The following is a 27245-nucleotide window of genomic DNA, read 5'->3' as shown; positions in this document are numbered from 1 at the left end:
GTTTTCAAGAGATTAGGGGAACCCACCCCGCCCCTAAAAGGGAGCCTTCATTTGCATAAACGTGACGTCATGTCGGTAACCCGAGCCGTCGGGCCCCCTGGCTGTGTGCATATAGAGACGTGTGCATTGTGTGGCCTGGTACCTAGGCACGTGTAGTTAGGGACCAGACCCTTTTTGCCGACGATATGTTTGAATTCCCGACGTGACGTCGATGGTAGGGGGGCGGTAACAATCCACAAAGGGGGGGGGGGCATGACTTATTCGCTAATTACGCAAGTCAGATATGTCGGGAATAAACAAAACACATTTTATTGATGTTCAATACATATATCAGAAATAAATGCCTTCAAAATTAACTGTTTTATTTTAATTCACTGCAGCATCCCTTTAAAATCAGAAGGTAATAGGTTTTTATATAACACCCAAGCAGATCCTTGCCATTAGATTGGAGGATTGTCCGTCACGTGGTAGCAAACAAAAGTACTATTGCACGCTAGTCACTCACCGTGCATTTTTCGTTCCATTCCGCCTGCATTTTTCGTTCCATCTGAAAAGTACTATGGCACGATGCGTAAAAACATTTTTGGCAATGCAACAGTGCAGCACTGCAAGGCACATACATTACGGCGTCTGCATGTCAAAAATAGCTGTTGTCACTGTTAAATCCAACAGGCCGAACCAAAAGAAAATGTGTAGTTTCGCAATTAAAAAATGTAGGCGTAGTCCTACGCTTTGTTTGTTTTGGAAAGTTGTATCCTCCAATCAAAATGACAAAGATCTACTTGGATGTGATATAAAACAAATAATGGATTGTTTTCATTCATGCAAAAGGGAGAAAATTTTCATTCATTGAAAGATGGAATGTTCCATTTAACTCGGCTCCGCCTCGTTGAATAGAACACTCCATCTTTCAACTCTTGAAAATTTTCGCACCATTGCACTCATAAACATTCATTATTTGTATAGACGATATGACCTGTGACATCGCATGTTTACAGAAGAGCCACAGAGCCTGGACTTCCTGCAGGCATGATTTGTACACAGCTTAATGGAAGAAAATATAAAATCCAATTTTATGGAGATTGCACTGTCTAATTCTTATCAACTTTTGATATGATTAAAGGAGGCACATCTCAAAACTTGTTCAGCTTTGACTTTCATAACTCTTTGGTTTTATGTGGAAATTATGACACAAAATGTCAACTTTCCCATAGGACCAGTGTAGCACAGTGCCTGCCAGAATACTTAAAGAATGTACAAGGTCACACTTATTGTAAACAAGGTTCACACGGTCTATCTTATACCACCCTCCAGTTCGAGAATCTAATTGATGGATTAGCGCGTACGGGAAAATAATATTATTAATACAAAGTAGTAGAGAAGTGTACAGAATACTATCAAATTGTTGATAATATTACCTGAGTTTTGTCTGCTGTATTTCCCTCCGGGTGAAAGATCATTCAGTGTTCTTGGAGAGAGTGGTTCTTGTTTTACAGAGCCACCTGTAGAAAAGAATAATAACAATAATATTTAATCGGGCTGAGAAGTCACAAGTACATTGTACATGTACAAACATTAACAAAATATTCATAAATACCTAAGACAGTTTATTATCTATTCTGATTGGTCGAGAGGGCATCACGAGGTGTTGTTTGAACGGATGATATAACACCAGTAAAAAGTGTTATAACATGCGCGTGACACGCGAGCTTGCACCTGTGCGTATTAGACAGTTTCTTCATTCCTATTGGTCGAGAGCAATGGCTGAAACAGTTGTGCCGCATCACGCGATACGCATCTCCTTATAAGGAGTTGTTTACCCGAGGGCCTAACCATTTCATAGCTGGAGGGGTGTTGTGTTGAAAGAAATCATTGAATAATTATTTTATTTTTTGCATTTATTTTACCTTGTGACCAAAGGTGTTGATGTTTTTTTTATCGTAAAGGTATTTATGAATGGGAATCAAAGTGTGTTGAATCGGTTTTCAACAAGTGGTTTAAACCCACCAAGGCCTGATTCTTGATAATTTACCTTGACTTCGTCTCGGTAAAATTATCAAGTCCAGGCCATGGCACGGGTTTAAACCACTTGTTGAAAACCTCTTCACCACACATTGATTCCTTATTTAAAACAAAATAAAAAAATACAATTAACAACAGTCATTTAGACGTCACCATACCCATACTGCACATACTAATTTACAAATCTTAAAGTCTAATAGATGTTAATTTTGCATCAGGGATAAAGAATATCCATTTTTGTTTTACCCATATACATGTGTTAGCACGGTGGTCTAGTTGGTACATGTATGACACTGCTCTAGAATTGCAAAGGTCATGGATGTGATTGCAAAGGTCATGGGTGTGAATCCCACCCGAGTAGTATGCTTGTGATTTTTTTTCTCACAGGACTCGGGAAGTACTGAGTATACAGTGGTAACACACAATCGATGTAAAACGAAAATGTCAAACAAAAATGTAAAACGAAAATGGATAAAAATCGTAAAAATGCTTACCCGAGTTTTGTCTGCTGTATTTCCCTCCTGGTGAGCCATCGTTCAGGCTTCTTGGAGAAAGTGGCTCTTGTTTTACAGAAACACCTTTAGCTTTACCTTTGAAAGACAAGATAAGGAGCCATAATAGAAAAGATACACCATCATTCATGTTTCTAGTTTGTGGAAGTGTCGTGGCCGGACGGTTGACCAAATTCAAACTCTGGTGTTTCTGATCAGCAGAGTGTGGGTTCGAATCCCCTGCCGTGACACTTGCGTCCTTAAGCAAGACACTTAACCATTGCTTCGTCCTTCGGATGGGACGTAAAGCCGTTGGTCCCATGTGTTGTGTAACGCATGTAAAAGAACCCAGTGCACTTATGTATCGAAAAGAGAAGGGGTTCGCCCCAGTGTTCCTGGCTGTGGCTGCTGTATGCGCCGTAGCACCTTGTAAACCCTTAGAAGGTGCTAAATAGTTGGGTCTCAGAATTCATCACTGCAATTACATATCTTAATGAAAGTTTGCATATACTCAGCGCCTTGAGTACCTTGTTTGGTAGATACGTGCGCTATATAAGACTTGAAACTGCAACATGATAATCTATTTTTGTATTTTTTAATACTTTTATTGCACAAACATAAAAAATAAAAAAATAATGCAAAAGGGAAACAGATTGTTTTCTGAAAAGGGAAACAGAAATGCATGGCCACTTAAAGGTGATCACACATTACAATAAAACAAAGAAACAAGAACAAGAGAAAAAAAACAAAAACAGCGATAGAAAACATGGAAGTATATGGACAATAAGAAAAGTAATACTGTAAACCACACCCCCCCCCCCCCAAAAAAAAAAAAAAAACATTTTATTGTGAAGCCAATGACTCTCGGGAAAGCTACATAACTGAATCACTGTACATACTTAAGCTTGGGCGATATCGATTTATTTTATTCACGATATATCGCCTACAATATATCGCGATATTCGATATAATCGCGATTAATTAAATTTGACATCATCAGTCTTCAAACTCCCAGTGAAAGTTGCAGAAGAGACAGTCATAGCATAAAAGAGGTGTTCTAACGATCTATTCTTCTGATTTACTCCAAACCTATGGGGTGCAAGATGTCTCAGCTAGGAAATACATCACGGTATTGTGATACTTAATCGATATCGCGATATATTGTGATATATCGATATTTCGATTAAAACCAAATCCATCCGATATCGAAATCGTTTCCAAATTAGTATCGCGATGTTCGATAATATCGTGGTATCGCCCAAGCTTATACATACTAGCCAAGAATACCCTTGCAGAGAAGACACGAAGGAAGTTTCCGTTTTAGTTGTGAGAGGGAAGCCCCAGAGAACTCCTCGCCTCCCACTCTCATAATCATTTTAACATCATCTAAACAGACTGAAGAGTTGTAGTAAACTTACTGGATTCTTTTTCTTTGAGTGAGTTTGCCTTGAAAGTGTGAATTGCCGACGAGGCCAGGACGTCTTCATTGATCTCAGGAGGCGTCCAATCATCTGGGAGATCGTCAGCTGTCTTTAACTGTAATCTATTCACAACAACCAAATACTTATGAGACATGGGTTTTGAGGTTTGTTCTTGAATGCGAGTCAGGAAGTCTCCTTAATTGTTTTGATGGGTAGTAAGTTCCATAGGGAAGGAAAAACAACTTATTCTGAGGCGCATAAAAAACAAACCAAAAACAAAGTAACAAAAGAGATTACAAGTTACAGAACTTCGAAAACAAATAAGAGCACATTGAATAAAACAGATTACATAAATGTATTGGCAAATGCAGTGGTCAAAAATAACAAACTATAAGTCAATCATAAGAAATATTTAATAAGTGGGTTTCAGCAATATTTTGAAAATGTCCACAGACATTGTACCTCGGATATGTAAAGGAAGAGAGTTCCCGAGAGAGTGTGCAGATACAGAGAATGCAGGATCGCCATTGGAAGTGGTGGTTTTAGGGACAGTTAAAAGAAGTTGGGTTGTAGAGCGAAGATTGCGAGTTTGTGTATATGGCGAGAGAATTTCTTTAAGATAAGGAGGAGCCCTATCAGTCATAGCTTTCCTCCAAAATACTGCTGCCCGCATTGTGACACTGTCTAGAAAATCCTGTTCCATCACCCCCATTCTGAAACAACTACACTGGCTCCCTATCTCTCAACGAATCATCTTCAAGCTGATGCTCATTGTCCACAAAGCACTTAATGACAAGGTTCCCCACTGTATTTCTGAACTACTTCAAGTTTACACTTCCATCAAACTGATTTGTTAAGCGCATTGAGAGCTGCTTCGGCCCTGAAATGTGCTTTATAATAATATAAAAAAAAATTATGAAACACAAGTCTCATTCTACCTACATGTATATTACTTATTATTATTGATATTATTTATTGTTTATTATTATTATTATTATTATTTATTATTTACCTTGGTTCAGAGGAGATATCAACAGCTCCGAACGTGATCATACTTTTGACGACGTCGCTGTTGTACATGAATTGACTCACGGGTTGCGGAGAATCAGGAACGACGACGTGACATGGTAGATTCTTACTGGACTTGAGTAGATGGACGAGACTGGTCACGTTGGAAGGAAGCTCGGACTCGTCCTCTAGGGCCATCATGGCTTCTGAAATAGACAACAATTTTATAAGAAAAGACACTCTGAGACTGAGCTCTTCCATCAGTTTATTTCATTTTCTTTAAAAGGCACACAACACTTTTTTTAATTTCTCAAAATATTAGCATAACAAAATTACTTGGTAACTAGCAATGGAGAGCTGGTGATAGTATAAATAATTGTGAGAAACAGCTCCCTCTGGAGTAACGTAGTTTTCAAGAAAAAAGTAATTTTCCACTAAAATATTTGAATTTGAGTTTGAGACCTCAGAATTAGATTTTCAGGTCCCAAAATCAAGCATCTGAAAGCACATCACTTTGTGTGACAAGGATGTTTTTTCTTTATTATCTCGCAACTTCGACGACCAATTCAGCTGAAATTTTCACAGGTTTGTCATTTTGTGCATATGTTGAGATATACCAAGTGAGAAGACAGGTCTTTGACAATTACCAATAGTGTCCAGTATTTTTCGAGAAAGAAGTAATTTTCCACTAAAATATTGAATTGAATTCGAGACCTCTGATGAGACTTACCAACCATGGCCGATTCCATGATGCTGATATTCCCTTCTATATTTGTCAGCATTGAAATCAGATACTTCTGATGCTGGGCTGAGACGGTGACGATCTGATCTAGTAGTTTGTGCTCTCTGTCATCAAGAAAGATATTAAGCCAAATAAATAAAAAATACCAGTTGATCGCCCCACCCGGGGACTGCCTAGGAGCTAGGAGCCAACACGTGTAACCATCTGTTTCATAAACAATATTAGTGAACCCTACACCAGCAAATCTTTTTAGTGTAATCCGACCTTGTTTAATAGTGTTAACACAGGTCCTTATGCAACAAATAGATATAAAATAAGTTTGCGATGGGTTCAAACTGAAGAATTGGTGGCCTGTTTGATTTGAAATATTAAGCGGCCATCTTGAAAAAAAATAGTAAATAGTAAATAGTAAGGCCCTCATCCTCCTCTTTTTTGAAAAATCTGGACGATCAACTGTTTTTTTTTTTTTATTTGGCCTTATGGCAATGTTTGAGGATAATATAGAAGTCTAAATCACTCTGTAGACTGACTGCAGAATGACTGCAGAATATAAAACTGTAAGTTACACTGTGTACATGCAAGTCAAATGTGTGATCTCTCAAACGTATACTCACTCTGCAGACTGACTGCAGAATGACTACAGAATGAGACTGTAAGTTACACTGTGTACATGTAAGTCAAATGTGTGATCTCTCAAACGTATACTCACTCTGCAGACTGACTGCAGAATGACTACAGAATGAGACTGTAAGTTACACTGTGTACATGTAAGTCAAATGTGTGATCTCTCAAACGTATTCACTCTGCAGACTGACTGCAGAATGACTGCAGAATGAGACTGTAAGTTACACTGTGTACATGTACATGTACATGTAAGTCAAATGTGTGCTCATGTTCACAAAGGTAACATTGTATCGAGGTGGCTTTTTATATGGGCACTCATATTTTGACGCTCAAGGCACTTCAACATTCAGTATTTTCCTGCAAAGTATATGTGGGAAAACTTTGATTTGTGAGAACTACTCCTTTTACAAAACACCATGTAATGATTTACAAGGTGCTGTGGCATGATACATGTATGTAGCCAATCAAACCAGGAACACCAGGGTGAACCCCCCTTCTTTTTTTCTGACAACAAAGAATGGCTGCAGAATATTATACTATTAACATATTAATACTCTATGACCACAGCTGACGAGGACGTGCACAACAGACACAGATGACAATTGAGCTCAGCATTCCCTGTGTTTTATTTCCATATTGATATTTTAGGCCAAAAAAACAAAACTGCTGGATTGCCCTTTCACCTGATTTTTTGCTTAGGTCGGTCGATCGATTATTTTTTAATTTTGTTTTTATTTTTTTGAGATGTCAATGAATGCCCAAAACTGCATAAACATTTCATGAAAGATCTAGTTGTCAAGCAAGCAAGGTATTTCATCTTAAATACATCTCGCTTCAAGCACTCTTTTTTGTGTCTTTATTTTGGCAAATTCCTTCGAAAACAATTTCCAAGATTTAAGACTCAAGAGTCAATTTTTCGTCCATTCAATAAACGAGCGATACCATATAGGGTGTGCTCGTTTAGCTTCCCTGGGTCGACCCCGCGGTGCTCACTCGGGTGAGCCCCTGACAAGAGCTAATCAAAAGATCACACTCACCCTCTCGTGTTGTTGTCATGCACATGAGGTCACCCCCAAGCGACCCACTCCACAAGCAGGGCACTGGGGGCTAACCCGGGTGAGCCCCGTAAAAGCTATTCGAACGTTCCAGGGCAGACCGGGGTCGACCCAGAGAAGCTAAACGAACGCAACCCACTAGGGCATTACTGGCAACAGCACCCTCTGTTGTTCAATGGATTGTTAGACTGGTTCCTTGAGAAATCGTGACGTCGGATAATCGGGCGTTTGGTTTGATATTCGACACAGGCTTGTGCTATCCCTAGCTTGTCACTGTGTGAGGGAAATCGATCTCCGTTGCGCTTTTGTGAACGGTTGAATACCACGACTGTATTGCACCATGGTCGCACAGGATAACTATTGTCGACCGTAAGTAGTCGGCCAAAAACAAATATTTGTGTCAAACTACCATTTTTGTGAGGATAAACTATTCATCAAATCAAAATTCTGAAGTAAAAAAAAAAGGGGAAAAAAAAAGAAGAAAACAAACTCGACCGAGATTTTGCTACTTTTACGGTCGGTCGGGATAGGGCAATACAACAATTTTTTTGTTAGGGCCTTATGTTCACAGCTGAAATATAGGCTGTGTATCCAGCAGATTGAGCTCGGCACTCTTTCATTTGACGTTTCTCTAGGATGCAGACTTCAGACATAGAAGTCAAACTACAGAATGACTACAGAATGACTACAGAACACTTACCTGAGTTGAAGCTCAGAATGGAGCCGAGAAAATGAAGCCTTGACAAGATCAGAAACCTGGACCATGTCCTTGCCGATATCTTGCTTGACTTCTTTTGTCATCTTCAAAAGTCATAAAAACAAAAAAGGTAAAGAAAATATAATTATAATGGATAAGAGTTGTACTTGGGCTGAGGATCCTTACTTGGGAAACCCCAAAGCAAAAGTTTATGTGGGGCATTATAGTTGAGCATTAGGCACTGTATAATCATAACTTTCCAGAGTTTTGTGAAAAATAATCCACTGGCAAATCACTCAGGTGGGATTCAACAAACCCACCCAAATGATTTGCCTGTGGAATTATTTTTTGCAAAACTTGAAACCGTACCGGGTACATGAGTGTACAAGTAGGACTGGGCCATAGAGCTATATATATTGACTAGAGCGCTAACAGCCCGTTATACACGCACTAAGGTTTTGAAGCCGTGTGGGCGCATCCATGTTTATGTACAAACCAATACAAAAGCTTGAAATTTTGTACGGCAATTGTAAGGCTATTTGCATGATAGTGCGTTTGTTCTTTTATTGGTGTCATCGAACCAAAAAATGCAGCAAATGTAAACGCACAATCCGAGTTGATGAGCGTACAAACTGCGAGCGTCATGTACGTCATGTTTAAAAGGCGCGTATACTTTTTCTAGTACGTCAACCAAGTCGAACTTACAGTTTTCATGGCGCGGAAGTACGCAAACGGACAGTCGCGTATGTAAGCGCCCACGCCAAATGTAAAAAAAAATCGCGGCAATGTGTGTTCTCCTAAAATTAAGATCGTTCCGTAGTCACGCAACACATCAAACATGTCTGCGCCCAGGATGGCTTCAAAACGCAGAGCAAGTTAGCGCTCTAGTCAATATATATAGCTCTATGGACTGGGCCCACGAAACAGTGCTTTTAATACACAACAGACGGTCAGAGCACACTGATTGTAATGTCGAGCGTAAAAATGGCTCTTCTCGGGGCCATCATTACTCACAAAAGAGATTTGACTTGTTGTCAAGACAAACTTTACTTTAAGTAGGCTACTGTACACTTACTTAGAATTGTCCACCATGTATTGCCTTTAGGAGTGTTATCTTAATTTCTTAATAGTTAACAAATAACACAATTTTGGTCTTAAAACTTCTTCTCAGGTTTTTCTTTGTAAATTTGTTAAAATTATGTAACTTTCATATGTTCCATCTACTGTGCATTGTATGTAGCTTTTTACTTAGTGTAACCACAGTGCAATGGGAGACTTTTTGAAAGCTCTGCCACTAGAGGGCAGCAGACCTACCAGGTAAGGGTGCACAACTCCTACAGCAAACAATGGTAAATGCTAAAAATTCAAAAATACTCAAAAAATATTTAGAAGTCTCACAGCCTCTTGAAAATTAAATCAGATACATTGTCATACAACTAAATTTCAGATTTCTTCTCAATTTTTGGTAGATCAGCATTTTGGAATTTTTGCTAATTACCCTAGAAGAAACACTCCCAAAAACTCATGCACACCGCTTGTTATCCTTGGGGAATTCGTGTCCAGTACGTCCTGTTCCAGAACAGTTTGGTTTATGCTGGCATTGTGTTATGAAAAACAGAATACAGTTTGGCTAAATCTAAATACAAAATCAAAAACATGCAAAACACAAGGTATTTGCTGTCAGTGACCGTCACTCATGAATCTCCAATTCCTAAGTTGTTGACAATTACCTGGTGAAGAGCGCCCCCTCTTGGTGATTTGCAGTTTCCCATTGAGCCTCCTGGGCTGCACCTTAGGTGTGAATAAGGCAATTAAACATTAGCATATTACCTGTAGAGCATAATACTGTTGTTTCAGAGCATCTTTAGCCGTCTCAAGGGTTGGTCTGAGCTCTTGGAATGCTTCTTTATCTTGATCAGCCAGATGGGTGATACCGTGACCTTTATGCGTTCCCATCAGAGCGCAAAGAGCGCATATTGGCACCTGGTCTTCCTGACAGAAGAACTCATAGTCTCTACCTTCATGCTCCTTACAACATCCACCGCGTCCCCTAGCAACCACAAACAAGGAGAAGGTCGATGAGATCATTTATTCAAAATGTTACCAATCATTTACAGAATGATGAAGGCTGCCTTATAAATGTACATGTACCAACTCCAATATGATGACTGTAAATGAGAGAATCAAAGGGTGGCAATGTGGTCATGAAGGGCTGTTTAAAATTTGAATATGAGAAATACTACTATAAAATTGTGCACATGTCACAATTAGGGATTTTCTTCCTGCATACATGTACACATAAACACTCTGGATTTTGGGCGATATCTTCAAAACGTGACAATAGTATTGTACATAAAAATTAATATGGTTAAAACAATAAAAACAATCAAAAGGCTCCAAAAACGAAAGATAGCATACTTTCTATATAAAACAAGGGACCAATTTGGGTGACCCTCTGCCCCAGTGCATGGTGTAGAATCTGAGAAGCCTAGTTGCCAGGAATGCGGCTACGTGTTTGAGCCGCAGGTTTGCGAGGGCGCCCTTGGCCTATATGTGTATCACCACAGAGCAGAATTTGGAGGAAAACCCTTCTCATGGACTTAAGCCATGCAGGTTTCAAACCAGGGTCATATTGGTGAAAGGTGAGAATTATGTACGCACAAGCCAACCATGCCACCCAAAGAATTTAAACTTTGGAGGAGGGTGGGGAGGGGGACACCCTGTCCCATATCGGGCGCATGGTATAGAATCTTATACTGTGATACTGTGAACTTACTTGGAAGTACATGTAGAGACTGGTACAGAATTATGTACGCACAAGTCAACCACGCCACCCAAAGAATTGGAGCTTTGGAGGAGGGTGGGGAGGGGGGCATTATCTGTCCCATATCGGGCATGGTATAGAATCTTATTCTGTGGACCTACTTGGAAGTAGAGACTGGTACAGCATTATGTACGCACAAGTCAACCACTCCACCCAAAGAATTTGAGCTTTGGAGGAGGGTGGGGAGGGGGGCATTATCTGTCCCATATCGGGCGCATGGTATAGAATGTTATTCTGAGGACTTACTTTGAAGTAGAGACTGGCACAGCATTATGAGTCATGAGAGATCGAGATCCACGATGGACTCTGTTATAACACGGCCGGCAGTATTTGGCATTCTCACATTGTTTGCACTCGCAGCTTGCCAAGACCCGAAGACAACTACCGCACAAATCTGCACCTCCTAAAGATACAAGTAATTAAACAAAATTATCATTACTATTTATAACTTGTATTTGTTCAGCCAAAGACTTCTTGTCGTGTCTTTGGTGATCAATTAAAGGCACTGGACCCTATTGGTAATCACTCAAAATAATTGTTAGCATAAAAAAATACTTGGTAACAGGCAATGGAGAGCTGTTGAAAACATTGTTAGAAACGGCTCCCTCTGAGGTAACGTAGTTTTTGAGAAAGAAGAAAATCCTCACTAAAGAAGTAAATTCTCACTTAAATAATTGAATTGAATTCGAGACCGTAGCTGAGATCTTGAATTCAAGCATCTTAATACACACAACTTGTGCGACAAGGGGTTTTCTCCCCGTATTCTCTTGCAACTTCGACGACCAATTGAGTTCAAATTTTCACAGGTTTGTTATTTTGTGCATAGGTTGAGATACACCAAGTGAGAAGACTGCTCTTTGACAATAACCAAGTTCAAATTTTCACAGGTTTGTTATTTTGTGCATAGGTTGAGATACACCAAGTGAGAAGACTGCTCTTTGACAATAACCAAGTTCCTAGTGACCTTAAGAGCAGTGTCTAGAGAGGTGACAGAGGGTGCAAACCCTTCTCTGGTGAATGGACATCAATCCTCAAAAATCACATGTTGGGTCTCAGAATTCATCACTGCAATAACCTATCTTTCTGAAAGTTTGTATATTATACTCAGCGCCTTGAGTACCTTGTTTGGTAGATACGTGCGCTATATAAGACTTCGATATTATTATTATTATACTCAGCGCCTTGAGTACCTTGTTTGGTAGATACGTGCGCTATATAAGACTTCGATATTATTATTATTATATTTTGGGTGAACAATTATTGTATGTCCGGTACTATCGACAGTGCCTCTCACGGGGAAGTTATAATGGTCATTAATTTAATGAGTATGTAGTTACCTTGTAATTAATTCTTGTTTTACCGACACTGTTGTGTGTTAGCACCGATACTCAGTACTTAGGATTCAAACTGCCTCCAGCTACCCGTCAACCTCAGTAGTCTAGTCATGCTACACACAATGTAGTTGGTAAGACACTGCTCTAGAATTGCAAGGGTCATGGGTTCGAATCCCACCCTAGTAATATGCCTGCGATATTTTTTCACAGGACTCGAGGAAGTACTGAGTGTACAGTGCAAAAAAAAAACCAGCGGTTTTGGGGTAAAAAAAGGTAATATTCCAGATTGTTTTTCCCAGATGCAAATTTAACATCTAATAATACCTTGTAATTGGACTTCATGGTAGGTGAGGTTGGCCGGAGATTGTGAAACAGTCTTCTTGTCACTGAAATGAATCGACAAAATGATCAAGTTACAAGAAGGGATGATATAACACAGGGCTAGAATTGTACACTGGACCGCAGACTCCCCCCCCCCCACCCAATGCTCGTGGTTTTAGCATCAGGCCAGTAAACTTACATGTATAAACAGACAAGTCAAGCCATCTTGTGTTTCCTGATTGAATAACAAAACCTCATGGTGAAATATCTTAAACAGAAACAAACTTATGCAGCACAGCATCAGAGTCCAGTTTTCTCCAGAAGACAATCAGAACATACTAATCAAAACGTCGAGTTGAAACCAATGGTTGTTTGCAGAACCACCCTTCTCATTTAGAGATTATCATTACATGGTGTTAAATTACTGCAAACATTAACTTTTTTTTTTTTTTTTTTTTTTTTTTGGGGGGGGGGGTGGGGAGGCGGACATGTATTTCTGGTTGAAAACGGACAACATCACAGCCCTGTACATGTATCTGATGCTTGGAAAAAAGTAGAAATGATGGATTGAGTAGGCCTACCTGTACAAGGGTTGATCTACATACACATGGTGTCAACTTTTATTTTTCATGGTGGCAACAAAAACATCGGACAGGCCAGATACTTCACGGAGGCAACGAAGGCGATTGCCTCCGTGTCCCCTGGTCATTGCCTTGGTGCCCTTAAAATGCTCCAGTACAAATTTGCAATTTCATCATAGGGTGCCCTTTACCAAGAAGAAAATGCCTTGGTGCCCTTGCCCTTTCAAAAACGAAGCATACAGCCATGATCGGAAATCAGACTGAAGTACATATGTATGAAGAATATCAGGCCTAGCTCTGCAATCTAAATATACTTACAACATATCAACCACATGTTTGGAGTTCCATGATGACAGCCCCAGTACATAGTAGTTGGCAGGGAGTTGAACGACGCTCGTCTCGCCCTGGGGCATACGGGTGACTACTTGGCAGGTTGGGCATGCTACGCTTGTCTTTAACACCTTCACCTGTTTGGTGATGCACCCCTGACAGAATGTGTGGCCGCAGTGTAACAGCAGAGGCTGCAGGAAACGGTCGTTGGCTACGAAGAAAAACACTTGTTTGTTTTTCATTTGTGTTTGAACAAAGAAAAATGACTAGAGTGGGACTTGAACCAACAACCTATGCTTTACCAACACCAGTTTTTACCAAGTCCAATCTATATCTGGACCAAATTTTGTTCTGGAGACCCATCTCCTTCATGGTTAGGACAAATTTGGAAATTGGGGAGTAGAATAGTGATCCATACAAACATGCTTCGAAATTACACAATTTTCCTTTTCCGTCGCAAACTTACACGGTCGACTATTTTATGGGGTCAACGTTTTGACTTCACAAAATGGCCGACCGTGTTACTTCACAAAATAATAGAAAAACCACGCAATTTTGAGAGGCATGCTTACTGTGGATCATCATATTCTACTTATTATCTATTTAACCAATGCATTTCATAACAAACGGTTTCATACGCTTTTTAACGACAAACTCGACCGATCCAAGGCAACCTGTTCCTTTAATAAACTACACAATTACAGCAGTGGCATAAAGGTTTATCGTGATTCAGAACCGCAATGCGTTATGGGAAGGCACAGGGGGCATTCGCTATTTCTTTGTGTGGGTTCAATAGCGCCTTCTCTTGATATTTCGCTATTCGTGATATTTAAAAACTATCATGTCGGTGTGTTCAAAATATGCATTGTGGGCATGATGGGAAAGGGGAAAGTCACCCATGACCTCAATTCCTCAAAACAGGAAAGACCATGAACATAGTTATATATGTCATGACTTGTCTTGACCCTAGCCCAGGTTGGACTCCTCAGTCGCATGGTCGCAATAACTATAGCTCAGCTGTACAGTACAACACGACGGTCTTATGACGGTCTATAGTATAAGGCCGAGTAAAAAAAAAAAAATGTTTCACATCCGGGTTTTTCAAAAAAAGGAGGAAGAGGGGCTTTTTATTTTTTATTTCAAGATGGCCGCCATTCTTTGTTAAAATGTCAAATATCCATTGTTTTTTCCACTGCTGAAATACACAAAACATAAACAAAACAATTAAGTTGAGGCATTCAGACAAGACATTCAGATTGTTTTTGCTTTAGATCATTTAAAATATACCTAAAAAAAAAAAAGAAAAAAAAATGTGCATAAAAAATTAAATAAAAATGGACGCGGCCTGTAAAAAGGAAGCGAGCAGGGACGCTAAACATTTTTTTACTTGGTCTAATATGACATCGGTGTGTTCAAAATATAGGCCTACATGCAGACATGTAACATTGTCATTGATTTGTTGGCATGATGGGAAAGGGGAAAATTCACCCATGACCTCAGTTCCTCAAAACAGGAAATACCAAATAGAAGGCAGTGTTTTAAGGCAATGCGGCAGTGCGTGTGCGCTGTCCATTTACTATGTCCGTAACACCCCTTTTACAGAATGGTTAAGTCCAACTTGGCCGGGCTCGGCAGTTCATCAATCCAATTGGCTGGTACCTACGGTTCAGCGCTTGGTGACGAAAAAATAAAGCATTGAACATCTCGGGAAGTAATAAAAAGGCGATGCGACAGGTTCAAAATAAAACCTGGTAAATTTGTGACTGTTGCGCTCCGGGATCTGGTAAAGTTTTGTGTTTTTTCTTCAAAGTAGTTTCTCAATTGTGTTTTTGAGTGTTATTCATTAGACATTGAGGATTAAGTTCGTGTTCTTAGAATTTGTGTCATGATTTTTTAAAGTGGTAAAAACTTAGCAAATCAGTTGACTAGACCATTTCGCCCTTTACAATTCAAGCATGTTTGGTAACCCTCTGGCTCCGCCATCGGGAGGAGGGTTACGTTATCGCAACTAGAAGTTGAACATAATATTTAAGGAATAACAGTGCGAGTACCCGGTCTTCACTGCGTGGTAATGAGCGGGTTGGTGGCTGGCGCTGTTAACGGACCGAGCCGGAGGCGAGGTCTGGTAACAGCGCCAGCCACCAACCAACCTTTTTTAGCAATTAAACGGCTAAAACTTTCCAAACTTTGTGACTTTTTTCTCGGCGGTACTTCCAGACATGTTCGGGGCCATATTTGAGCTTTTGATGGTTCCCATCTCTTTCGTGCGTTAATCACATTACTGATCTTTGAGACCAGTGACTCTTTTAAATAATGATCTGTTCAGCGCTTTCACTGGGGTCAAATGAGGCAAATGATTGGACGATAGCTGTTCCTTGTGCATTTAAACGCGCGCATGAGCTCGGCGTCAGTTTACACCCACGCACTCAAAATTGATACATTTTCAGCGCGCGTACGCGTAAGTGCGCGAAGTTGCAATGAAACTTACAGGGATAAAAATAAGCGTGCGATACAGTGCAACGCGCAAGGTTTACACAATGTATGCTGATTTAGTGGCCACTTATTCGCTATTTTCCAAAGCCGGTCTTTATACCACCGTTAACATTCCCACACGTGACCGGGTTTTGACCAATCAGAGACTTGAAACCGTCCAAGGTATTTATTAATAATAAATAATATGTCATGACTTGTATTGACATTAGGTAGCCCAGGTCGGACTCCCTCTTCCATTGCATGGTCACATACTTCTAGAAACTATAAGGCTCTCACAGGGGAGCCTTATAGTTTTCTAGAAGTAATGGTCGCATACAGTACAACGCGACGTTCAAATACAGTGGCACTGACAGACGAACCCCATGAACACCACCGTGCATGAACAAACACGGTTGAACAAACACGCTGAAATAAAAACATTTACCAGGTCCCTGGCCTTGAGTTCCACGAAAACTTCGGAAGCAAGTCGGGCATGTCTGAGCACCGGTTTTTACTCCATGCATTCTCCACTTTGTGCTTCGTCCACTACAGTCTCAGAAATCTACCTGGAAACTTTTCCAATAAATCAACAAATGTGTTCGAAACTGACAAGAAAGTTGTCGCAGACTTGTTGGACAGCTTGAAAACCACCACATGTGCAGAGAGTGATTTCGATGTCAATAGTTATTAGCGCCACCAACGTTGAGCTGTCCCCAGCTTATTTTGAGACACCGCCGCCGCCCCCCCCCCCCCCCCAATAGTAAAGTGGTAGAATAACAAAAGACGTGTAGGGCATGACCTTTTTATTGTGTTTGTCTGGAGTGTGGGGGTGGGGTAAAGCTTCATTTTGAAGTGAATTTTGATGTGCAGTGAATGCCAAACTAAATCAAAGCTCAATTACGTCATGAGATGGGATGTGAAAATTGGTACGTGGGCGGGGTAACGAAAGTTGGGTGAAATTCAAATTACTATTTCCAGTCGGGGGTCGATGTGAACTTGGAGAAAGGGGGCCAAGGTATAAAACCCTTAAGATTGAGAGGACATGTTGTAGCCTGTAATGTAGGTGAACATTTGAAAATGTCACTATTATAAACAAAAAATCCTCAACTTGAACTGTCCATGTCAGATGGTTTCAACATTTATTTACGTCACTTCTTACAAACATACATCCGGGAATGAAAATCTTAAAAATAAACAGGCATAATGTTATTATAACGGCGCACTTTACATTTATACATTCACGAAGAAAACTGCTTTGCGAAAAGGTTCATTTTTATATCACATTTTAAATTTTCACTTTTGTTTTCAATAAAGTTGTTTGCAATAAAGTTGTTTTCAAAAAATTATTTATTATATAAATCTTATGGTTGCCTTAAAGACACTGGACACTATTGGTAATGGTCAAAGACCAGTCTTCTCACTTAGTGTATCTCAACATATGCATAAAATAACAAACCTATGAAAATTTGAGCTCATTTGGTCGATGAAGTTGCGAGATAATAATGAAAGAAAAAACACCCTTGGTGTGCTTTCAGAGGCTTGAGTTTCGAAACCTCAAAATAATGAGGTATCGAAATCAAATTCGTGGAAAATTACTTCTTTCTCGAAAACTACACCACTTCAGAGGGAGCAAAAATCAGCCAAACGTAAATAATTATCTGATTATATCGAAGCTTTCATACATTCATACACAAAGAAAACTAAAGTGCATTACAAAGTGCGTACACAAAGTGTTCAGTATCTTGTTGCTGTTCAGCTTTATAAACATGTTTTAAAAGGAAACCACAAAACAATTTTGTATCAGCACTTTTTAAACACTGTCAAAGGCCTGAAAACATAGGCGTATGAACCCGGGAAGTGGGGGGGGGGGCAAGTGCCATCTTAAAATTGGGCAACTAAAAGTGGAAAAATTTGGGCGTAGCAAAAAATGGCCAGAGAAGCTCACTATCCATTGTAATTATAATGGTTCTTGTGTTTTTATCTGTGTAAAATTTGGGCATATCAAACACCCTGCCCCGCGCCCCAAGAGACCCACATCATACGCCCATGTTTTATGCCAAGAACAAAACTTACATGGTTTGTTAGCAATCATGAATTAAAGGGAAGGTACACGTTTGGTAATTGTCAAATACCAGTCTTCTCACTTGGTGTATCCCAACATAAGCGTAAAATAACAAGCCTGTGAAAATTTGGTTATTGAAGTTGCGAGAAAATGATGAGAGAAAAAAACACACTTGTTGGACGAATTTTGTGTGCTCTCAGATAGGAATAAAAGACTTCTGGCTAAAAGTCTTTTATTATTAATTTAGTGAGAAATTACCTCTTTTTTTCTCAAAATAATATGCTACTTCAGAGGGAGCTGTTTCTCACAATGTTTTATACTTCAACAGCTCTCCAATGCTCGTTACCAAGTCTGTTTTTAAGTTAATTTTGTTTTGAGTAATTACCAAACGTGTACCTTCCCTTTAATGAATAATATGTAGATACCAAAACATCAAAGAGCTATTTAACTGCTATATAATCCAAGTGACACTTACGACACAAGTCAGTTAATAATATCAACAACAACTTCGCTATTTTTTTTTTAAAACCTATTCTAAGGCAAGCTTACAGACAGTTTTTTTTTTTTTTTTTTTTTTTTTTTGGGGGGGGGGGGTGGTTGTCGGGGGGTGGGGGCAAGTGAGGGTCTAGACGTTCCGATACAATACAAGTGGGAGAGGTTCGGGGTTTTTTTTAGGGGGAAGGGCTTTCGAATCATTGCGCTTTTCATGTTAAGGACAGTTTTTTTCTGAAAAATGCAGTGGGAGCAATTGTTTGTCTTCGGCCAGGTGTGAAAAACAACTCATTTCAAAAAGCAGCTCAGTAAGCTTGTGGCGCTCTATGCCTTTGGAGTTTTTCTCACGACTGTATAGATGTATTGCAATGGTAAATGTTTGTTTTCACTATTTTCTCGATGGCATTAGATATCGATCTCAAACTTCGACAGGTTTGTAAGTTAATGTATAGGCGCTGGTACACTGCCAGCAACTGTTTTGTAAGGCAAAAACAATTCTGTAATGTGCCTTCAAGGGACTCTTCTCACAAACATCCAAATGGAAATCTATCTATCTATCTATCTAACAAACAAAATGGCGTAATTCTAAGTTTTTTCCGAGCATACTTCGACTGCATTACACAGTGCGTATAGGGATCATGATGTACAGCTATGCTGTTCAGTTTGTACGGGTTAAAGACCTTCTTGAACGAAAAGGCAAGTCGTGATCTTTGATGAATTTCATTTAAAATGTTTTGAATAATTAAGTAAACTGAGTCACAGTAGTACAAATAGATTTTAATTGTGTAAAAATACATAATTTCGAATACCCTTTTCAGTGCTTTTCTGAAAGATTTGCGAAAAGCTCCGTTACGTCATCACTCATAATACGTAATGTGGGAGCTCAAGTTTGTAAGCCGCTTTGTTGCAGCGTGGATGTCTACATCACAACAAACTCCCACGCATGACGTTAAAGTATTGTCATTAGAGTTTCTAGTTTTTCAAAACCTCGAGGTTGGGGCCTGATCTTTTTACTCAATAATAAAGAAAAATCCAGAAAAAGTTTACAAAATATAATCATTACATTTAAATGGTAAACGAAAACGTTATAAATGACCCTTATTCTGTATATTATTATTTGATGTATTTTTCATAAATCTTTTTATCTTCTCCATTTTTTGAGGTTTTGAGGGGAAAAAAATAATTAAACAAGTTCAAATAGCATTCCCCGTCAAGTACATATATTCGCAACTTAGATTATTGACGATGACGTCAGATAAAGTCTCGTAACTGCACCCACTCTCTTAACTTAAATGCACTGAACACGTTTGTAATAATTGTCAAAGAACAGTATTCCCACTTGGTGTATCCCAAATCTGTCCTCAATTGGTCATCAAAGAGAATAATGAATACAAAAACACACTTTGTTGCACAATGTGTGCTTTTAGATGTAAAAGGGCTTCGATCAGGTATGAAGTCTTTTCGTATTTGGGTGAGAAATTACCTTTTTCTCAACAACTACGTTACTTCAGTTGGGGCCGTTTCTCTCAATGATTTATACCATCAACAGCTCTCCATTGCTCGTTAGTGTTTGTGCTAACAATTATTTTGAGTAATTACCAGTAGTGTCCAGTGCCTTTAAAGGAACACGTTGCCTTGGATCGGTCGAGTTGGTCTTTGAAAAGCGTTTGTAACCGTTTGTAATAAAATGCATATGGTTAGACAGATGTTGTAAAATCGAAAACAATGATCCACCCAAACACGACTAACACGGTCGGCCATTAATGGGAGTCAAATTGTTGACTCCCATAAATGGCCGACCGTGTTAGTTCGCAAAGTAAAAGGAAAACCACGCAATTTCGAGGCAAATTTGTGTGGGTCATTCTATTCTACTTTTAAAACATCTCCAATCATATTTTATAAGAAACGTTTACAAACGCTTTTTATAGACCAACTCATCCGATCCAAGGCAACGTGTTCCTTTAACTCTCGTGCCCTACTCGCAATGGTTGTAGAACACCCAAGATCCACTTACGCGTTCATGTGTTGATATACCAACATAGACTTGAGAGTGAATTTTAGAATGAAAAGATCCAGCATCCCATTCCAAGAAACCCTCACTCTGGCTTCCTTTTCCGACAGTCACTACGCCCACGTTATACTCTAGCCAGAAGGGGCGGTATTCTGTCTCGTTTAGGAGACCACGTTCGTCATCTTCTACTTGTATATCACACGGTTCGTTACATGCTCTTATGGCTGATTTTGTGTTTGACCAACCTCCGATACCTAATAGAAATATAAAAAACACGAAGAAAACACGTGTCAAAATTAAATTTATTGGAAAAATTTCATTGAAACATCATTTTCAATAAGAAGAGATTCATCAATATGCAATAGAACGGGAGTACAAATGCAACTTTAGAGTGAATTTAGGTTGAAAAACAAAAACAAACAAAAAACTAACTAAATTTGCATAGAAGCAAAAACATGCCATGGATGATTTTTTTTTTTACTTACTGATCTGAGCAAATGTTGAGGCAAGTGTCTTGTTCTCTGCCAGTACAATAGCAGCATCCCCACTGGCTTTTACATCAAAGCGCATCTTGAATGGCATGCTCACAGGCTCCAGGACGAACTTGAAGTTCGCTGGATTTGAAGGTGTAGTGTTAAACATGCACGCTATGTAAAAAGAAGAAACAAACTTCAATCCCCAATAGTTTTGATAATTAAAGTCGTTGTGTTTAACTTGTAAGGCCAAGTTTATGCTGAAATCTATCGATCTTATTCCCTGACGTCATCATCACAGTTGCACAATTTTGCTACGTCTCTGTGTGTCATACAGCAACAACAAAAACCAGCAGCAGCATCAGCAACATTAACAGCAGCAGCAACAAAAAGGTCGTCGATGCTGCGTTTAACATTGACAAATTTATTTTATAAAATATTATTAAGGGAGAAAGATGGTAGCGACGAGTTCTTAAACTGCCGTTTAAACCGACAGGGTCGTGACAGTGCGATAAAGGCCCCAGCCGAAGACAATTTAAGAACGAGTCACTACTCTTTTATTCCCATTCATAAATGCCTTTTTGGTTAAAAGGCGTAATAAAACAAGAAACTCTGTAAAGCTTATTCATTTTTTGGCGTCATTGAGCTCTGTGTGTTGCATTTGTATGACTGAGACAGTTTTCGGATATGCAATCGTGCGCGTAGTTATTCTTGGTGCGAGGCGTTTCTCGTTTTAATTGACACACGTACAGCGCGGCCAACTCACCAATAGCTCCCGCATCGCCCGTAATGAGAAACGTCTTGCAGCAAGACTAGCGCGTAGATGCAAAAAAACGTATCCGAAAACTGAGGTGTTAAAGTCACCTGGAAATATAATTTTTATTTTTTCAAACATAAGAGTATATTATGTAAGTAACAATAAAACAATTTTTGAGTAATTGTTTGTCACGATTTATATGTTTAAAAATAGTTAAAGTTGTTTGGGGAGATGACTCCGCCTACCCCTTTTGTGACGTCAATCGAGGCAGACTTTGCCTTGATGCGCAGAGTAAACACACGTGCATGCAAGTCCAAGTCATTGAGTTTGTACGCTTCGAAAAAGTTGTTTTCTTGCATTTGTATTGCTACTGGATGCAGCAAAATAACTAAAGATGGGGCCAGTCTGCATGGCTGGTCAGACTTACAAGAGCAATAGCGCCTATAGTGGTCCGGTCCGACGTCTTTTTCAGCACTGTGCAGCATTTTCTCTTCAAATATCGCGCCTCGATTGACGTCACGAACAGCACCCTCTCGGTTCGGGCTTATTTTCAAATTGTAAATAACATGAAAACTAATTTTTGTAAACCTTAGTTAATTGTTTGTTCATATTCCACTCATCAAAACACATATTTTAGTGACAAAAGATTTATTTTGACAAAATACCACTTCCAGGTGACTTTAATGAATTTCGTATTGTGAAGTTTTAATAGTTTGAATTTACTGTTTTGCTTACATGACAGATGCATCCGTGGTTTACGACACGCAGATCTAAAAGCTGCAAATCCCCGAGCCTGTAGGGTCGCTAAATCTGCAATTCCCCCTTCATCGGTGGCAGACACGAGTGTAGAGCACATCTCTCCACGTAATGGTGGCACAGTGGTAACCAAAACTACAATTAATGGTATACCGATTGCTGCAGTGCCACCCCATATAAATTCAATTAAATTAGTCATACTTCTTTCCGAACTGCGTTGTTTGAGTCCCCTGCCTGCAAGAACACGAAGTTACTCAACAGAAAGTCAGTGCAGAAGTGGGCGATTTAGTCAAAACCCAAGAGTCTTCTTGATGGTGTAATACACGAGGTGTTTACGATGCCATGTATCCATGACAACGAAACTACAAGAAGGTTTTATTATATAGAAGCCCTGTAAAGATCACGTTTTTACTCAACAGTGACTTAATACAGGTTTTTTTTCTGGAAACTGTAAAGGAGCAATCAGCAAACAATGACTGCCGCAAAAAGAAAAAAGAAAAAAACGTAACTTAGTCTTATCACTAAAAGGATTTGGGTACTTTTTCAAAATGTCCATAGATTTACATTCAACTTACAGGGTTTGAAGATAATGATAGTGGAAAGCTTCCCTTAAAATATTACTTACTGAGGTGCTGTAGTTTTTGAGAAATGAGTAAAACAATGTCATGAAAATACGTTTGTAAATGATTAAACTAATTTTCGTCTCATGAGACGAAAATTATTTTCATGACATTGTTTTACTCATTTCCCCAAAACTACAGCACCTCAGCACGTAATATTTTCAGGGAAGCTTTCTACTATCATTATCTTCAAACTGTTTAAATTTGGTGTAAATCTGTCGACATTGTGTTTTTTTTTGTCCTACAAAAGTTACATAGACCCTTTAACTTGAAGGACGGGCGCGTGTTATTCATCATTGTAATCAGATTACAATATATAAGGTGTTTGAAACGCCCACCCTGCTGTGGAATTTGTATTTGATCGTTCTTTATTTTTTATTCATATTTTTTAGTGATAGAACTATTGTTTTGAGGGAACAAAAACAATACTTTCGGGTAAGGAATTTTAATATCAATGCCACGACATAGTTTCAAAAAATATAATTTTCCCCCACCTATTAAGCATGTTTTAACCTGTTCCTTCAAGGACTCCGTAATCTGGCAATATGCGGGAGAAAATCTACACCCCTATAATATACGAGTCAATAATCTACTCAGCAATGACCATGAAGAGTTGTGTTGTACGTGTTGAAGAGGAGTGGCTTACGCTCGTACCGAGTCTAGAATCGTGATACCTATTCACATTTTATTGACCGACTACTAAAACGTCATCTCATTTAAACTCCATGGTCACACAATTATGGTAAAAATCTAGACAATTTTCTAAAATCGTTACGGTACCCGCTGCTAAATTGAACTATAGAGCAGCAGCCTTGGGGCTGGTACTGCATGACTTAAACACACTGGACACTGTATAATGGTAATTGCCAAAGACCAGTCTTCTCACTTGGTGTATCTCAACAAATGCATAAAATAACAAACCTGTAAAAATTTGAGCTCAATCGGGTGCGAAGTTGCGAGATATGAATGAAATTAATAAAACACTTATCATACGAAGTTGTGTGCTTTCAGATGCTTCGAGACCTCAAGTTTAGATTTCTAAACTTGAGGTCTCGAAATCAACTTTTTGTGGAAAATTACTTCTTTCTTGAAAACTACATCACTTCAGAGGGAGCTGTTTCTCACAATGTTTTATACTACCAACCTTTACTACTACTCAACCCCATTACTCGTTACCAAGTGAGGTTTTATGCTAATAACTATTTTGAGTAATTACCAATAGTGTCCACGGCCTTATACATTAGAGTTGGTCACTTCTTCTACCGCGCTTCATATGAATACAGCAGTATTGATCCATATTGCTGATCGTGTTCATATAGGGAGTGGCTTACGATCGACCACGCGTCAGGGATGGATCTTAATTTAAAAAAAATGTTAAACCTATATTTTTTGTTTTAAACATAAGTTAAATGTACAGAAAGCAGCGTCGAACGTAAATTAAAGAAAACCCCAAAAATATATACAAAAAGCAAAAAACAAAACATTGGAAGTCACAAAAATTAGTACGAGATATAGGCCTAGTATAGCAACAACAGAAAGTACTCATTGAACGAATGTAATCTATACACCGTACAGGGCCCAATTTCATTTAGCCTGTAAGCACAAAAATTTGCTTAGCATGAGATTTCTTCCTTGATAACCAACCAAATTTCCACGTGATTTTCAGCATAAGCAAACAACAGCTGAATGCCAGTAACAAGCAATATGGAACAAATTAAAATTTGGTTGGTAATCTTGTTTTTATCAAGGAAGAAATTTCATGCTAAGCAAATTTGTGTGCTTACAGGCTATTTGAAACTGGGCCCTGATGTGCATGTACGTGCACATAATTAGGCTTGAAGTCAAGACGGTAATTGTTAAGCGCGGTGTGTAGTTCCAGCGCGGCGTAGCTACGGGGACGATACACACACCCTTGATCACAGTATGTGTGTGAGTCAGTCGCAACTCGCGCTACCAACGAATGTTGCATGTGTAACATCGCACTGTGACTGTTGCATGAACGGCAGACAAATAGGCAGCGCCTAACGACTTGTCATCAAGTCTAGCACATAATCTGCACACGTATTATAAATGCACGCTTTGTGTTATGTGTGTGTGTGGGGGGGGGGGGGTGTGCGCTGGCCAAATTTAGTGGGGACTCGGGTTATGCCGGTTGTGGCTGGTTGGAGCGCCTTGATCAAGGCCATAATAATATAGACCTTATCGCAAATACCACTGGCAAGCGCAGACTGTTGAATGAGGTGCATTGTGGGATATATATGGATCAGATTTGGATACCAGCAAGACCACAATGCACCTAATTCCAAGCTTTACGCGCGCGCCCCGGTATTTGCGAAAAGGTCTATGCTGTGGTACAAACTTTCTCCGATAGCGCTCTCTTGCTAATCATTCTCCTTCATTACATACTGGGTGCGTTCGTTAAGCTTCCCTGGGTGTACCCCGCGGTGCTCACTCGGCGGGTGAGCCTCTGACAAGAGCTAATCGAACGATCACACTCGCCCTCTCGTGGTGACGGCATGCACCTGAGGTCAACCCCAAGTGACCCACTCCACAAGCAGGGCACTGGTGGCTGACCCAAGTGAGCCCGTCAAAGCTATGGGCGAACGCACCGGGGCAGACCGGGGTCGACCCAGGGAAGCTAAACGAACGCACCCAATGTTATAGTTCCCCAATGTGGGACAGAATATATGACTGACAGAGATTTCCCGGGGGCAAGTTTTTGTTTCGTACCACACGCAGGCCAACGCATAAACGCACAAGGTATGGGCGCTTTCCCGGATCCCTTCACTGTTGACCTCGTGGCCAGCGTGTGGTACGAAAAACAAAATTGCTCCTCGGGAACTCCGGTGTGTGGCAGGAGATTCGGTGTCCCCCCCCCCCGATGGCAAACTGTGTATGTGTACATAGCGCCCTCTTTTGTATCATCCTACTCAAGCCCACGTAAATACGAGCTTTCGATTTTCGGGACGGAGCACACAGGACGGGAGAGAGCATAGTAGTCTGTATGCTCACGCTCGAGTGCTCCCGTCCTGTATTGACTTGTCTTGACATTAGCCCTTGCTTGACGCATGGTCGCATACTTCTAGAAACTATAAGGCTCTCACAGGGGGAGCCTTATAGTTTTTAGAAGTAATGGTCGCATACAGTACAACGCAACGGTCATTGCAGTGGCACTGACAGACGTTCTACTTAACCGCATGAACACCACCATGGATGAACAAACACGCTGAAATAAAAACATTTACCAGGTCCCTGGCCTTGAGTTCCACGAAAACTTCGGAAGCAAGTCGGGCATGTCTGAGCACCGGTTTTTACTCCATGCATTCTCCACGATGTGCTTCGTCCACTACAGTCTCAGAAATCTACCTGGAAACTTTTCCAATAAATCAACAAATGTGTTCGAAACTGACAAGAAAGTTGTCGCAGATTTGTTGGACAGCTTGAAAACCACCACATGGGCAGAGAGTGATTTCGATGTCAATAGTTATTAGCGCCACCAACGTTGAGCTGTCCCCAGCTTATTTTGAGACACCGCCGCCGCCCCCCCCCCCCCATAGTAAAGTGGTAGAATAACAAAAGACGTGTAGGGCATGACCTTTTTATTGTGTTTGTCTGGAGTGTGGGGGGTGGGGGTAAAGCTTCATTTTGAAGTGAATTTTGATGTGCAGTGAATGCCAAACTAAATCAAAGCTCAATTACGTCATGAGATGGGATGTGAAAATTGGTACGTGGGCGGGGTAACGAAAGTGGGGTTAAGTTATTACTATTTCCTGTCGGGGGTCGATGTGAACTTGGAGAAAGGGGGCCAAGGTATAAAACCCTTACGATTGAGAGGACATGTTGTAGCCTGTAATGTAGGTGAACATTTGAAAATGTCACTATTATAAACAAAAAATCCTCAACTTGAACTGTCTATATCAGATGGTTTCAACATTTATTTACGTCACTTCTTACAAATATACATCCGGGAATGAAAATCTTAAAAATAAACAGGCATAATGTTATTATTTATATAACGGCGCACTTAACATTTACACATTCACGAAGAAAACTGCTTTGCGAAAGGGTTCATTTTTATATCACCTTTTTATTTGCACTTTTGTTTTCAATAATGTTGTTTTCCAAAAATTATTTTCTCTTCTTTGTAATATT

The 27245-nt window shown here is 39.8% G+C and overlaps 2 protein-coding genes across 2 annotated transcripts in view; both read right to left on the bottom strand.

Moving 5' to 3' along the window:
- The window catches only part of LOC117296615, a 28450-nt gene extending 12003 nt beyond the window's left edge, over positions 1 to 16447 (bottom strand). The window contains exons 1-11 of the mRNA XM_033779636.1: positions 16368 to 16447; positions 13439 to 13661; positions 12543 to 12604; positions 11131 to 11287; positions 9891 to 10110; positions 8064 to 8164; positions 5673 to 5788; positions 4947 to 5148; positions 3932 to 4056; positions 2517 to 2612; positions 1419 to 1502 (exon numbers count right to left, since the gene is read on the bottom strand). Coding sequence (XP_033635527.1) covers positions 1419 to 1502; positions 2517 to 2612; positions 3932 to 4056; positions 4947 to 5148; positions 5673 to 5788; positions 8064 to 8164; positions 9891 to 10110; positions 11131 to 11287; positions 12543 to 12604; positions 13439 to 13661; positions 16368 to 16446 — 1465 coding nt within the window. The 5' untranslated portion in view covers position 16447. The remainder of the gene's footprint in view (positions 1 to 1418; positions 1503 to 2516; positions 2613 to 3931; positions 4057 to 4946; positions 5149 to 5672; positions 5789 to 8063; positions 8165 to 9890; positions 10111 to 11130; positions 11288 to 12542; positions 12605 to 13438; positions 13662 to 16367) is intronic.
- A 4004-nt stretch (positions 16448 to 20451) lies between these two features.
- On the bottom strand, positions 20452 to 22573 carry LOC117296614. The gene is made up of 3 exons (XM_033779635.1): positions 22453 to 22573; positions 20973 to 21134; positions 20452 to 20741 (listed from the first exon to the last, which is right to left on the bottom strand). Exons 1-3 carry the CDS (start codon positions 22571 to 22573, stop codon positions 20452 to 20454), a joined length of 573 nt encoding a protein of 190 aa, XP_033635526.1.
- Between the last annotated feature and the right edge of the window lie 4672 nt (positions 22574 to 27245).

This window comes from Asterias rubens, chromosome 11, assembly GCF_902459465.1.
Source record: "Asterias rubens chromosome 11, eAstRub1.3, whole genome shotgun sequence".
NCBI lineage: Eukaryota > Metazoa > Echinodermata > Asteroidea > Forcipulatida > Asteriidae > Asterias > Asterias rubens.
This window is presented reverse-complemented; position numbering and strand designations above follow the sequence as displayed.

Excerpts from the sequence above, each read along its gene's own strand:
- LOC117296614 (XM_033779635.1), bottom strand. The coding sequence starts at position 22,573 with ATGTGCTCTACACTCGTGTCTGCCACCGATGAAGGGGGAATTGCAGAT. Across the intron at positions 21,135-22,452 it reads ACCACGGATGCATCTGTCAT|CGTGCATGTTTAACACTACA; the intron begins GTAAGCAAAACA and ends CTTTTTACATAG. Across the intron at positions 20,742-20,972 it reads CTCAACATTTGCTCAGATCA|GTATCGGAGGTTGGTCAAAC; the intron begins GTAAGTAAAAAA and ends TATTTCTATTAG.